Source organism: Diaphorina citri, unplaced genomic scaffold (assembly GCF_000475195.1).
Source record: "Diaphorina citri unplaced genomic scaffold, Diaci psyllid genome assembly version 1.1 scaffold666, whole genome shotgun sequence".
Classification (NCBI taxonomy): Eukaryota; Metazoa; Arthropoda; class Insecta; order Hemiptera; family Psyllidae; genus Diaphorina; species Diaphorina citri.
The window spans coordinates 118,867-134,233 of record NW_007378099.1 but is presented as its reverse complement, the minus strand read 5'-3'; the positions used below and the strand labels follow the sequence as shown (position 1 = coordinate 134,233).

General features: G+C 36.4%; 1 protein-coding gene across 1 annotated transcript; it reads left to right on the top strand.

Moving 5' to 3' along the window:
* Positions 1-12,089, top strand: LOC103511037 (V-type proton ATPase 16 kDa proteolipid subunit-like). The gene is made up of 3 exons (XM_026824907.1): positions 1-267; positions 4,801-4,890; positions 11,735-12,089. The coding sequence occupies exons 1-3, from the start codon at positions 170-172 to the stop codon at positions 11,937-11,939; spliced, it is 393 nt and encodes a 130-aa protein (XP_026680708.1). The 5' UTR covers positions 1-169; the 3' UTR covers positions 11,940-12,089.
* The last annotated feature ends 3,278 nt before the right edge of the window (positions 12,090-15,367 follow it).

Genomic DNA, 15,367 nt, shown 5'->3' with positions numbered 1-15,367 from the left:
AGTTCGCTGTAGCCATTTTGTTCTTTCAAAGTTGACAGTGGGCTGTTCAATCGCGAAAAGAAATCGAAGTTTTATTTAGCTGTTAGAAATTACTTTTTGTTAACTTTTTTGTGTTAACTTTTGTCTTTTGTTACCTCCTTTTAGTTTTAAATAATCTAAATATCACACAATGGCAGAAAATCCAGTGTACGGTCCATTCTTTGGAGTTATGGGAGCCGCCTCGGCCATTATTTTCAGCTGTAAGTATGAGCACAAGTGTATGGCCAAGTATGAACACTTTTCCAAGTATTGATTGAAAGTTCTTTGGAAACAAATTCTCCCTTGTCATTATATCAATGCATTGCTCCAGTAATCTTCTGCAAATTTCTACTTTCTCCGGTCCAAAATCACGTTACATCTCTGTGTAAATCTTTTATCTTTGCATATGCATGCCAAGTGACATACTTATTCATAAGCAATAAATTGTGTGATGAAGTTATCAACTCTAGGTTCCCAATTTTCAGTATTCTTTGAACAATATCAAAATGACCAGGTAGATTTTATTTCACTGCACAAAGCACACTCACCCTCTCTTTCTCAAATACAATGAGAATCATTTGAAATATACGGAGCAAAAGTAGACATGCAAAGCTGGAAAGTGTGTACACGAAATCAAAAGCCTCTATTTTTTGCATACAGGCTGCTTATTTTGAAATTTTAGTTAAAAAATAATAAATAAAATAAAAATCCCTGTATAAAATAATTTAATAATAAATTACACTATTATGTTTAAACAAAAGATATCCATAGGTATTTTCTATTTAATTATTTATTGACTTATCAATTCGAAATGTAAACTAGTACTTTGTTATTTTTTTCATTTATTTCCTTCCATTATTTTTTTGTTCCCCTTTTCTCGAATTTTATTTTTATCTTGTTTGTTAAAATTGGACTAGATCTAATTGTAAAGATTCCCCGATACTTTGTCTCTTTGCATTTCATAAAAGTTTAGTTGAGTACTCTAATTCGCATCAGTACTCTAGTCTCAATATGCACAAAAAGTTCAAACACTTTGTACAGAGTTCAATCAATCACCAAGCAGCGGGTGTCTACTTTGACTTATATCCCAACATCTCCATTGTTTTAACACTGGCTGTTTTATTTTAACCCATTGATAGTCTTCTTTTATTAGCTATATCTGCTAGAACTAAAAATAATCTACACTATTTGCATCTTAGGTGAATTTGACATCTAGACTGCAACTTGTAGTATACGGCAGTTTTCGTGTTGAGGGCTACATAGTCTTATGGGCCTGTTCACACTTGAACTTTAAGTTTATGTGTGAACAGGACCATAGGACTATGTAGCCCACAACATGAAAACTGCCGTATACTACAAGTTGCCGTCTAGATGTGAAATAGCCCTTACAGTGATGTGCTGACACCCTAAAGCCTCGTAATCTCGGCATGATTAGGAAAATTTGAGTCAAATCCAAACAATCAATTTAGTTGCGTTTCTCGAGAACCTTGGAATTTTTCCATCTCACTAAGCTGTTTGACAGTCGAAGTGAGATAGATGGAAGGTTCCAAACGGAATGATTTTTCCAGTTTCTTCTGATCAAGCTGGAGTAAACTCATGTGGTCTAACCCTTTAATACTAGGAGACTGTCTTCTCTTACAAAGAACTAGCATACTAGTGCATTTAAATCTCTCTTTGATCAGTTTTAATGCAAAATAAACAAATTGTATTAGTGTACATCATACCTATCTAATCTGAGTACATAGTGCATACGAAGAGGAATTATTTTCTACCATGTTTGAAATCAAACATGCTGGAAAATGAAACCTTTCAGCATGGCATTGTTCGAAAATACGTAGCTTTTTGGTATTGTTTGATAGAAAAAAGAAAATACACACCTACAACTTTACATTGTACATTATTTTTTAGTAAATAAATAAGTATAATTTTAGTTTTAAAGTAAACGAAAATAGACTTCTCTTTTCTTTAGACGGTTTTTCTTAAAGAGGTTTTATAGAGGGAACTGTAATTGCTAAGGTATTATAGTCCCGAAAGCGAAGAGAGAAGGAGGATAGGATAGGAGAAAACCAACCGTTCCGAGAACGAACCATATCCGTCCAGGATAAATTACGCACCGAGCGGGAACTGAAAAAGGTTCAAGGGTTATTTGAGTACTCTAAATATTGATTTTTGCAAATGATAAATTTCATTTATTATTTTATCAACGTAACTATATAACCTCTGCTTGAGGTTGTGGTTATGTACCGGGTTGAGATGAGCTTGGACTAGGTGAGGTAGGATATTGTTTCTACAGTTTGGCACAGAAGTGGTAACTTAAAAACAAGGCAAGTTTACCAACCTTGCCTTCTCCAACCCGGTACATAACCACAACCTGAGTTTTGACAATATCTTACCCATCCTTAGCTTGTGGTCATGTACCTACTGGATCCGGTACTTGTGCAGAAGTCACATCTGTGGAATATTGCTACCAAAGGAACTGGCACAAACAAGCAGTGACCAGTGTTATTATAGGGTTAGGTAAACACAAAAAGGAGTTTTCACAATTAGAGCAGTGATTAGTGTTATTATAGGGTTAGGTTAAATACAGAAAGGAGCTTTTCTTTTCCACGGACGTGACTTCTGCATAATTACCTGGATCCTATTCTAGGATTTGAAAAAAGAGAGAAAAAAAATATATGTTTTGAGCTGAATCTCAAAAAAATCCAATTCCTCCTTAGAGGCCCAATGATTCCTTGTGACTAAGGTGACATTCAACATTTTATGAAATGTCTTCTTGGTAACTTTTTGTCCTTGCTTTGATATAATTTTCATAAAAATCCTGATTGTTAGTCTTCTTAAACTGGCACCCCTTCAAACCATCACAGAGTCAATGGCCTTGCTGCACTCTGCCAATCTTATCTTCTCATTACCTTCCTGAGAGTTACTTTTATTTCAATTGTGGAAAGAAAATGTAAAATAATAGCTATTGATGCTAAATAAATTAACATTACTTATCTTATTAACTTTTATTTGGACATGGAAAATAAACATAACAGAACTTATGGCACAACTACCTATGTATGTACCAAGTACCCTATTGAGAAGTAGGGAAATTCTTCTAAGATTGTGAATATTCATGATTCATTATAATGTGGCATCACGTAACTTCCTGATCAGTAACTAAGTCAGCCTAGTTTGCTCAAAGGGTAGCACATCTACATTGTTACTAGTACTCATTAACCTAGTTATGCCCATACCTACATTGACAAGGGTCTTTTCTTGACTATTTGTAAAATTCAGTAATTTCACAGCTGCTAAATTTGATCAATGTTTTGCCATTCATAGAAAGAATTGGGATTTCTTGAAATAAAGTTAAACTCACAGTTTTTACACCAAATTACAAAAACTGGGTGGAGAAAATGGGTGTTGCCAGATGAACACCACAGGTGGTTAGCCTGATAAACATAACCTCTGCTTGAGGTTGTGGTTATGTACCGGGTTGAGATGAGCTTGGACTAGGTGAGGTAGGATATTGTTTCTACAGTTTGGCACGGAAGTAGTAACTTAAAAACAAGGCAAGTTTACCAACCTTGCCTTCCCCAACCCGGTACATAACCTCAACCTGAGTTTTGACAATATCATACCCATCCTTAGCTTGTGGTTATGTACCTACTGGATCCGGTACTTGTGCAGAAGTCACATCCGTGGAATATTGCTACCAAAGGAACTGGCACAAACAAGCAGTGACCAGTGTTTTTATAGGGTTAGGTTAAACACAAGAAGGAGTTTTCACAATTAGAGCAGTGATTAGTGTTATTATAGGGTTAGGTTGAATACAAAAAGGAGCTTTTCTTTTCCACGGACGTGACTTCTGCATAATTACCAAAATCCTGATTGTTAGTCTTCTTAAACTGGCACCCCTTCAAACCATCACAGAGGCTGGTCAATGGCCTTGCTGCACCCTGCCAATCTTCTCATTACCTTCCTGAGAGTTACCTTTATTTCGATTGTGGAAAGAAAATGTAAAATAATAGCTATTGATGCTAAATAAATGAACATTACTTATCTTAGTAACTTTTATTTGGACATGGAAAATAAACATAACAGAACTTATGGCACAACTACCTATGTATGTATCTAGTACCCTATTGAGAAGTAGGGAAATTCTTCTAAGATTGTGTATATTCATGATTCATTATATGACATCACCTACTTAACTTCCTGATCAGTAATCAGCCAGCCTAGTTTGCTCAAAGGGTAGCACATCTAAACTTGACAGCAGAAAAAGCGAACCAGCCCTATTTTTCGGTTTTTCTCAAACTGCTGCTCAGTGTTCAATTTTTTTTGGTAAAACCATTATTAATGTTTTTCGCAGTAAAGTTTAAAACTTATTCCACAAGACCGCATACCTACATACCCTGTGAGTAAAAAAAGAAAAATTAAAAACAAGGATCAGTTTTATGCTGAAAATGCATGTTTTTGAAGATAAAATTTGGGCTTATACGGAGTCTTGTTATCAGAGTAGTAATGTGACGTCACTTATCACTTAACACTACAGGGTGACCCTAGGGACACTGTCAAGTTTTGGGTGGGGCTCACCAATAACGTAATCGGAGATTTCACTGGTGCGAGATTTTTTTAATCCCTTGAGAAGTCATTGAATAATATCCCATTAGTGAAATGTGCAATTTAATTCGTAGATTCGTACAAGCTTAACCCATCTTTTGGAGCTGTTTGCCCCTACAGCCTTACACCTAAGCGTCAGAGTGGACTTTTTGTGTATTGGGTCAAGCTCTAATTTAGTTGGTGTAACACTGTACGGTTGATGGTAAAACCCACCGCTGTACTGATATCAGGAGCAGTACAGGAACCTGTGAAATACCCAGCATACAAGTAAGTTGAACATAATTATGTAGATTTGTTGTCACGTGGTGGGTAGAATACAAGGGTACATTTTGAGCTTTGTAAAAGAACAATTTAATTCAAACGCTGTACTGATATCAGGAGCAGTACAGGAACCTGTGAAATACCCAGCATACAAGTAAGTTGAACATAATTATGTAGATTTGTTGTCACATGGTGGGTAGAATACAAGGGTACATTTTGAGCTTTGTAAAAGAATTTAATTCAAAATTGGTGCATATTGTAAAGATGAAAGAGGTTCAACTACTAGCTGGCAAAAGGTTTAACTGAACTTGATACAAACTGACCTTCCATTGCATATATTATGTTCTTGTTGGAATTGTGTGGGATAACATTTAAAGCTTACAAAGAACTAGTGCAGGTGCATATTGTAAAGATGAAAGAGGTTCAACTACTAGCTGGCAAAAGGTTTAACTGAACTTGATACAAACTGACCTTCCATTGCATAAGTATGTTCGTGTTGGAATTGTGTGGGATAACATTTAAAGCTTACAAAGAACTAGGGTGACTTCAACACCCCAGTACTTTAACTAATCTTTTTAAGCTTCCTTCTACCCCTCCTTGTTCTATCTTAGCACCGGAATTATTTTGTAACTTCAACACCCCAGTACTTTAACTAATCTTTTTAAGCTTCCTTCTACCCCTCCTTGTTCTATCTTAGCACCGGAATTATTTTGTAAACCTAACAAAGTACAACATTCCCCGGCACTTCATTACAAGGTACACAAACAAGCATGCTTTTTCTTTATTGTTTTCGTGCCCATTACCTACCTATTTTTTAAGTCTTATTAAAAGTTGTACTGTACTACTTCTTTTGAATATCTACTAGCAATTATTAATGTTTACTAGCAATTAGTTTTTTTTCCATTGTTTACTCCCTTCCAATATCATTTAAAATCAAAGTCACGAATTCTCTTGGGTTCGAGACAGGCATTTTGCTAAAAAAAAAAAAACCAAGTCTTAAAAAACCCCAATATCTCTTCATATTTTCACATTTTGTGGAGGATGTGCATAGGAATAAATATGATGGATAAGTCAAAACACCAGAGGACAATGAAAAACAAGTTCAAGACTCTCTTATACTTGTTCTTAAGAACAGAAATGTGCGGAGGGGTTTTCGATAGGTAAGCTCCGAGTCGAAAAAAAAATAACAATATGGAAAGCCAAATACATAGTATTGAATGTAAAGGAGGAATAAGAAGATTGAGAAAGAAGGGTAAAAAGGAGACAGACGAAAAAGAGGATAAGAAGAAGGAAATGCAGAAAGAGGAGAAGAGAGAATTGAGAAAGAAGGGTAAAAAGGAGACAGACGAAAAAGAGGATAAGAAGAAGGAAATGCAGAAAGAGGAGAAGAGAGAAGAGAGAGAGAGAGAGGATGAACGAAAGGAAATTCAGAAAAATGAGAGAAAGAAGACAACGAGGATAAGTAAGAAAAGAAGAAGAATGAACGAAAGGAAATTCAGAAAAATGAGAGAAAGAAGACAACGAGGATAAGTAAGAAAAGAAGAAGAAGGCGGAGGAGGAGGAGGAGGAGGAGGAGGAGAGAGGATGAACGAAAGGAAATTCAGAAAAATGAGAGAAAGAAGACAACGAGGATAAGTAAGAAAAGAAGAAGAAGGCGGAGGAGGAAGAGGAGGAGGAGGAGGAGACGGAGAAGGAAAACAAATTCACAAATTGTAAGTAAACAAAGAAAGGTGATGTGTGCTTCAGAAAAAAATTGGGTAAATATTGTTTCGAAATTTTCCTGGACAAGGGATATGAATGGAGAAAAGTGGGTGGTGGAAAAAATTGGGTAAATATTGTTTCGAAATTTTCCTGGACAAGGGATATGAATGGAGAAAAGTGGGTGGTGGAGGAGAAGCAGAAAAAAAAGGAAGAAGAGGAGGAGGAGAAGAAGAAGGAGAAGATCTCGAGTTGAAAATACGAGCATTGATACTTATATCTTTACTAAAGTTTTTTTTTTTCTGAAGAAAGTTGAGAATTTTTTTTTTCGGGGGCAATTTTTTTGGGAGGGGCAAAAAGTTTTAAATTCATTTTAAATACACACACACCTGGGCAGTGCCGACTCTGAGATGAAAATAGATAAATAAACAAAGTTGCTTTAACTTTAATGATCTTTAATATCTTTTGAGCTATTTAGAAATATTGGAGCTTTTGAAGGATATTTATTACACCTTTGCTTTAACGACAAAACAAATTATGCAGCTATACTACTCGATAATGTTCTAGGTACAAAACCAAAACCAGACATCAATATAGATACCAAGGAGAGAGCCGAAAAAAACCTTTGACGAGAATCAAACCCAGAAGAAGGTACTTTGTACGTTGACATATTTTGTGGGATACCCACTCAGCAATGGAAGCTACAAATAACCAGACTACAGAATATATGCACGATTTTAGTGATATTAAGATTGATAAAATTACGTTTTGTTCTTCAAAACTTTCTCCTAAAAGAGAGACCACTAAAAAATCTAGTAGTCTCACAGGGTCGCCACTTGTCGACACAAACGTATAAAATAACATTTTTTATGTCGGTGTAACGTGGAGGTTTTTTTCTTGACAGCAAAAATAAGGTGAAATGGAATGCTCTAAAAAAGTTTTATAATTCAGTTTAAGTCTTGTAAATGAAGTTGATTTTATTTTCTCAAGCCTCCATGGAGGCTGTCTTTGTTTTCATTTGCCCATATCTTTGTACATGAGTTCTGGGGTTTTCGATGAAGTTGATTTTATTTTCTCAAGCCTCCATGGAGGCTGTCTTTGTTTTTATTTGCCCATATCTTTGTACATGAGTTCTGGGGTTTTCAATGAAGTTGATTTTATTTTCTCAAGCCTCCATGGAGGCTGTCTTTGTTTTTATTTGCCCATATCTTTGTACATGAGTTCTGGGGTTTTAATAATTTATGGTTATGGTATTGTTTTCTGATCCGGTTTATTGGTTTCTTTCTATCGGTTTCGGTTTTCGGCACATGACTGCAATGACCAAAGACTGCATGAAAGACAAACAGTAGGTACGAGTAACTGTTAATTTTTGCCTCCGCCATTATAGTGCCATGAAATCACTGTTTCAAGGTCTTTCAATGATCCGCTCAAGAGTTTTAAGCCTTATTAACTAGACTTTTAGTGCGAACAGGATAAAAAGTCAAGTTCTATATGCTATTTTTTTAATTGATTTTTGGATTCCTTAAATTCCAATGATCCGCTCAAGAGTTTTAAGCCTTATTAACTAGACTTTTTAGTGCGAACAGGATAAAAAGTCAAGTTCTATATTCTATTTTTTGATTGATTTTTGGATTCCTTAAATTAATGTCACAATGATCCGCTCAAGAGTTTTAAGCCTTATTAACTAGACTTTTTAGTGCGAACAGGATAAAAAGTCAAGTTCTATATTCTATTTTTTAATTGATTTTTGGATTCCTTAAATTAATGTCGTATACCAAGGATTTTTTTCATGTTTCATTTATTTTATTTTTTCCTCCAAGAAATCGAAACTGACTAGTAGCTTCTTACTGTACCTTCATTATTCTAATTTAAATTTTGATTAAAAAAATACGAAACGATTTTCCCCCAAGAAATCGAAACTGACTAGTAGCTTCTTACTGTACCTTCATTATTCTAATTTAAATTTTGATTAAAAAAATACGAAACAAAAAAAAAAAAACAAGATCCACGAAAATAGTGGGGCAGGTTGTATTCAAAATACCTTAATGCACAAAAGCTGAGGAGGGAGAGGAAAAAAGGAAACACAAGCAGTATGTAAATGAATCAATTACCATTCTTGTAAACAGACACCGAGTAGAAAAAAAATGCTCAAGTACCTGTTTCCCCCTCTTCTTCCTTCTGCCCCTCTTTGTCTTCCCCTGCCCCTTCATGTGCCCCTCCTTCAAAGTGACCTTTCACGCCTGATCGATCCTTAGACGTACCTTAAAAAGTACTATTTAAAATTAAAAAGCAAAACTTCAAGTCGTGGAAAAATAGAATGAGATTTGTAGGTACAATTTGTATTGGGAATATGTCACATCCACCAAAATTAGTGGAGATGTCAATATTACTTCGTACTATTTTGTACGTAAGTGCTGCATGACTCTGTGGGGTGGTCAGTGGTAAAATATTTTTAGCCTTTAGCTAAAGGCTGAGGAGGGGGAGGAAAAAAGGAAACACAAGCAGTATGTAAATGAATCAATTACCATTCTTGTAAACAGACACCGAGTAGAAAAAATGCTCAAGTACCTGTTTCCCCCTCTTTGTCCTCCCCTGCCCCGTCATGTGGCCCTCCTTCAAAGTGACCTTTCACGCCTGATCGATCCTTAGACGTGAATTAAACTAGTATAGCTCGCTATACTGTAGTAATAGAAAGTAAAGAAGTACTATTTAAAATTAAAAAGCAAAACTTCAAGTCGTGGAAAAATAGAATGAGATTTGTAGGTACAATTTGTATTGGGAATATGTCACATCCACCAAAATTAGTGGAGATGTCAATATTACTTCGTACTATTTTGTATGTATTCAGTACGTAAGTGCTGCATGACTCTGTGGGGTGGTCAGTGGTAAAATATTTTTAGCACTAATTTTAGCTAAATCCCCTTTAGAGGTGAGCAATTTTTATTACCTATTTTTTCGTAAGGCGCTTTTACTCTAGCTACGGGGTATTACCTTTTTGCTAACTATAAAATCTTGTGTTTGGCATACGAACTGGATCATAAAGAGTCAACTATCCATTATCCAACATACCTAATTACCTGTTATAAAACTTCCTCTTCATCGCCCACTTATAAACTAAAGAATGAATTGAGCCGCTTCTACTTTAACAAAAGATAGCTAAGGCAGCAAAGTATTGCAGATCAGTTAGCAGAAGTTAGTCCTACCTGTCCTACTCGTAAAGTAAGTGCAACCGAGATGTCTTCTTGAAAATACCTCTCCACTTGGAAGATACATTTATGGGATTCTGAAACTTTCCTAGTTTTTGCCATCGTAGATGCTAGGATTGAACCTTGGTGCACCTCCAGACCCTTAGGTTAGGATTGAACCTTGGTGCACCTCCAGACCCTTTTGAACCTTGGTGCATCTCCAGACCCTTAGGATTGAACCTTCGAAAAGCTAAACATGCAGCGCTGTAAATCTTGGGAAAAAATAGAGGAAAAGCAAAAAAAAGTACCCCACATACGTGAGTCAATTTTATTTCAATTTACATCCCTTTTTTACCGAGGCCCCCCTCCAACCCAGTTTACACAGGGCAGATTTTATAACCCCACATTAAAAATAGAAAATTCCTTTTTTAATTGTTTTATTGCCCGAATGCCGATTGTAAAATGATTAGGTCGTCTAATTTGTTCAACTGTAGAATGGAGAAAGGGAAATGGAGACAGATTGGGTATAAAAAGAAACCGGACGATTTTTCAAATTTTCTAATAAAGAATGGCAATTGTTGAATATAATTATAGGACTTATATTGGTCTCTTCCTTTATTGTATACCCCTGTGGTTTTCAACAATTTTTGAACGTGGACCAACTCAACTATCCATTATCCAACATCCGCGAACATAATCGCAAAATCCGCGAACAAAATCGCCAAATCCGCGACCATAATCGCCAAATCCGCGAACATATTCGCCAAATCCGCGAACATAATCGCGAAATCCGCGACTCGCGCGCGAACATAATCGCCAAATCCGCGAACAAAATCGCGAAATCCGCGAACATAATCGCGAAATCCGCGAACATAATCGAGAAATCCGAACTTAATCGCGAAATCCGCGAACATAATCGCGAAATCCGCGAACATAATCGCGAAATCCGCGAACATAATCGCGAAATCCGTTCGCGCGCGAACATAATCGCCAAATCCGCGAACAAAATCGCGAAATCCGCGAACATAATCGCGAAATCCGCGAACATAATCGAGAAATCCGCGAACATAATCGCCAAATCCGCGAACAAAATCGCGAAATCCGCGAACATAATCGCGAAATCCGCGAACATAATCGAGAAATCGCGAACATAATCGCGAAATCCGCGAACATAATCGCGAAACCCGCGAACATAATCGCCAAATCCGCGAACATAATCGCGAAACCCGCGAACATAATCGCGAAATCCGCGAACATAAGCCTTGTTGCCCGGGCCAACTGAAAGTATACTGTATGTAGAGGTTTTGGTTCGTACTTGGTGTAGAGGTATGTAATATGTATGTATCCTACCAAACAAGAACAAGAAGTTGCTGGAGTTTCCTGTATTATCTGAGCATTTGCTAATTTGTATCCGCGTACCATTAAGCTAACCGCAGGCCGCCCTTGGTCTCTTGTATTTCAGTAATGAGCATCCAGATTCATTAACATATTTCCTACTTCATTATGCCAACATCCAAGAAGCTACTTCTGACTTTCCGCTCCTTCCCTTTCCACTAAACCTCATTGCCCATATTTCCTTCCCTCTCTTCCTCTTACTCCCTAGTACCTACCCATTCTCTCACCTTCTATTCCCCTCATTCTTCCCCTTCCCTCCTACCTCCTTCATTCTTCCCCTTTCTTCCTGCTCCCTTCACTTCAACACGTCACATGGTGGGTAGAATACAAGGGTACATTTTGAGCTTTGTAAAAGAACAATTTAATTCAAACTTGGTGCATATTGTAAAGATGAATGAGGTTCAACTACTAGCTGGCAAAAGGTTTAACTGAACTTGATACAAACTGACCTTCCATTGCATATGTTCTTGTTGGAATTGTGTGGGATAACATTTAAAGCTTACAAAGAACTAGTGCGTAAATGAAAGGATAAATGTGTTTAACTGACTTGGTTTTCTTTTCTTTGTTCACAGGGGTTTTATACATCTTGGTGCTGGATTAGCAGTAGGGTTCAGTGGTTTAGCTGCCGGGTTTGCCATTGGAATTGTTGGAGATGCTGGTGTGAGAGGGACAGCACAACAACCTCGTCTGTTCGTTGGTATGATTTTGATTCTTATCTTTGCTGAAGTACTTGGTCTGTATGGGCTTATTGTTGCCATCTATCTGTACACAAAATAAACATCTTGCTCCTACAAAGCAAAGATCCTCTTTGAAAACATGAAATCTTTCGTATATTTATATAAAAATTGTTTTTCTGTTAGTAACTTTTTCTTCTTTGTGCGGACAGATTTCAGTTTCTTGTTAAACCTCCATCTCTCATCATCCCCTTTGTAATGTGCAACATTGATCCTGTGTTCACTATTACTTCTTGTAACAAAGACAAAAACTTGTGATACCTTGATTTGATCATGAATGTTTTGTAATGTGCAACATTGATCCTGTGTTCACTATTACTTCTTGTAACAAAGACAAAAACTTGTGATACCTTGATTTGATCATGAATGCTACGACTTCTAGATCCCGAGGTAAATCGATTTAAAAAATACCGGTAAATCGTGAACTTTGACGTCACGGCATACGCTCCCGTAGGCGATGATGTCACATCAAATGTTCCGAGCAAATAAGATCCCTCGCAGGCAGCAGATTAATGTGTTTGTGCGCATACGTTTCTGCGCATTTCTTTCTGCTCCTCCGCAAGCGCGCTTGTATACCTACTGGCTACTGGCGCTACCTAGCGAGGCAACTGCCTGAAGTCTGACGTCACACACATGTTCCATTAGACCGGAAAATGAAAATTGAATTTTCAACCTTTTACAGTTATTTATTATTTTTTTTTCGAAGTTTTGACCTCAGATTTAGATTTCCCACTACTTTTTACGTAGGAATCCGCCAGTTATTAATAATTTCTACCCATTTGCAACTGCTCCATTTGGATCTGTTCGCGGTCCTCCGGTCCTCCTCACTGAAATTCTGGATACGGGCCTGCCTGGAGGGCCCCTATGTCAAGAGGTTCACGAGGGGGATGCTCCAAAGAATTAGGGCTTTTTTGACCCCTGAAATGCCCTGAATGAGTCTCTGCGGGGCCCTTAAATACCTGGGGCCCCGTCGCTCCGCGGGGCTGGGTCCATTGGTAAGCAGGTAAGCACTACTTGATAAAAACTGATTTGGCTGCATTTTTCAATCATTCATACAGGTATCCATACAGTTTCACCTTCTTGGGAGAATCAATAACGTCAGGATAAAAAATGGTACGAGCTTTCTGATTGGATAGCTGATTTGGATGCATTTTTCAATCATTCATACAGGTATCCATACAGTTTCACCTTCTTGGGAGAATCAATAACGTCAGGATAAAAAATAGTACGAGCTTTCTGATTGGATAACCCGTAACTACATGTAAATTTTCAACCAATAGAAATCAATTTTACTCACGTTACACCTGCTTTTAATTTCTTCTCGCCCCTGAAATTCACCATACATGTAAATTTTCAACCAATAGAAATCAATTTTACTCACGTTACACCTGCTTTTAATTTCTTCTCGCCCCTGAAATTCACCAAAAATATTCAGTTCGCTGTAGCCATTTTGTTCTTTCAAAGTTGACAGTGGGCTGTTCAATCGCGAAAAGAAATCGAAGTTTTATTTAGCTGTTAGAAATTATCTTTCGCTGTAGCCATTTTGTTCTTTCAAAGTTGACAGTGGGCTGTTCAATCGCGAAAAGAAATCGAAGTTTTATTTAGCTGTTAGAAATTACTTTTTGTTAACTTTTTTGTGTTAACTTTTGTCTTTTGTTACCTCCTTTTAGTTTTAAATAATCTAAATATCACACAATGGCAGAAAATCCAGTGTACGGTCCATTCTTTGGAGTTATGGGAGCCGCCTCGGCCATTATTTTCAGCTGTAAGTATGAGCACAAGTGTATGGCCAAGTATGAACACTTTTCCAAGTATTGATTGAAAGTTCTTTGGAAACAAATTCTCCCCTGTCATTATATCAATGCATTGCTCTAGTAATCTTCTGCAAATTTCTACTTTCTCCGGTCCAAAATCACGTTATTGTCCATGAAAATGGAAGGTAACACCCTTATCATGGACACTTGTTATCAGTTCATGATACAAAACAGAAAACACATTATCAATGTTATGGTTCATTATTTAAAACTTTCATTTATCCTTCCCCCTTTTTATCATGGACACTTGTTATCAGTTCATGATACAAAACAGAAAACACATTATCAATGTTATGGTTCATCATTTAAAACTTTCATTTATTCTTCCCCCTTCACTCACTCCCATTTATTCAGACTGTTTCCCCATTTCTTTATTTTTTACATGGATATGTTTTACCACTTTTACAACAAGATGTTCATGTTATCAATCTTACATAACCTCATTTACCTACATGGTCCTGCCTAAGGCACACCCATGCAATTTTAACTTCTTTTAAGCCATGGTAAACAATCAAAGCTTGGATATTTTCACAACAGTGTGACATATTTTCAAACTAGGTAGCTGTTAACATTAAATTCTTATGGTTTGCTAAAATTACTCATTAACCTCTCTATCTCAATAATGTCATTCTGCCTCTTGGATTTATAAGCTATTTGTAGCTATTCTTGAGATTCTACTAAAAATTCTAGATAGGTAGGTACCTCCCAAATTTAGGGAATAGGATTAAGGAAGAAAGTAGGAGGACAGTAGAAAGATTAGTACTTCGCTAGAAATAACATATATTCATTATTTTTTATTATTACTAGATATTATTATTGAATAAATGAAAATTTATGTTTTGTAACATTTGTCTGTAAATTATATCTACTCACTGAAATTTCTGTTAGCGAAATTAAAGGAGTGAGAAAATTTTTCACCAAATCCTCAAGGCCCCAAGGTTATGAATTAAATGACATCATTAACCTAGTTATGCCCATACCTACATTGACAAGGGTCTTTTCTTGACTATTTGTAAAATTCAGTAATTTCACAGCTGCTAAATTCAATCAATGTTTTACCATTCATAGAAAGAATTAGGATTCCTTGAAATAAAGTTAAACTCACAGTTTTTACACCAAATTACAAAAACTGGGTGGAGAAAATGGGTGTTGCCAGATGAAGAAAATACGTAGCTTTTTGGTATTGTTTGATAGAAAAAAGAACATACACACCTACAACTTTACATTGTACATTATTTTTTAGTAAATATATAAGTATAATTTTAGTTTTAAAGTAAACGAAAAATAGACTTCTCTTTTCTTTAGACGGTTTTTCTTAGAGGTTTTATAGAGGGAACTGTAACTGCTAAGGTCTTATAGTCCCGAAAGCGAAGAGAGAAGGAGGATAGGATAGAAGAAAACCAACCGTTCCGAGAACGAACCATATCCGTCCAGAATAAATTACGCCCCAAGCGGGAACTGAAAAAGGTTCAAGGGTTATTTGAGTACCCTAAATATTGATTTTTGCAGATAATAAATTTCATTTATTATTTTATCAACGTAAATAATCCATTGCTAGAGGAATAATTAATAAAAGAATTGATAGAGGAAATTCATCTGTAATTGTAGACACAGCTTGTTTCATACTCCAGTCCTCTCCCCCTTCTAACCATAGCCA

Bases quoted from the DNA above. Each gene is read 5' to 3' on its own strand.
- LOC103511037 (XM_026824907.1), top strand. From the start codon at position 170: ATGGCAGAAAATCCAGTGTACGGTCCATTCTTTGGAGTTATGGGAGCC. The intron at 268-4,800 runs GTATGAACACTT...GCTCTAATTTAG, and splicing joins GAGCACAAGTGTATGGCCAA to TTGGTGTAACACTGTACGGT. The intron at 4,891-11,734 runs GTAAGTTGAACA...CTTTGTTCACAG, and splicing joins GTGAAATACCCAGCATACAA to GGGTTTTATACATCTTGGTG.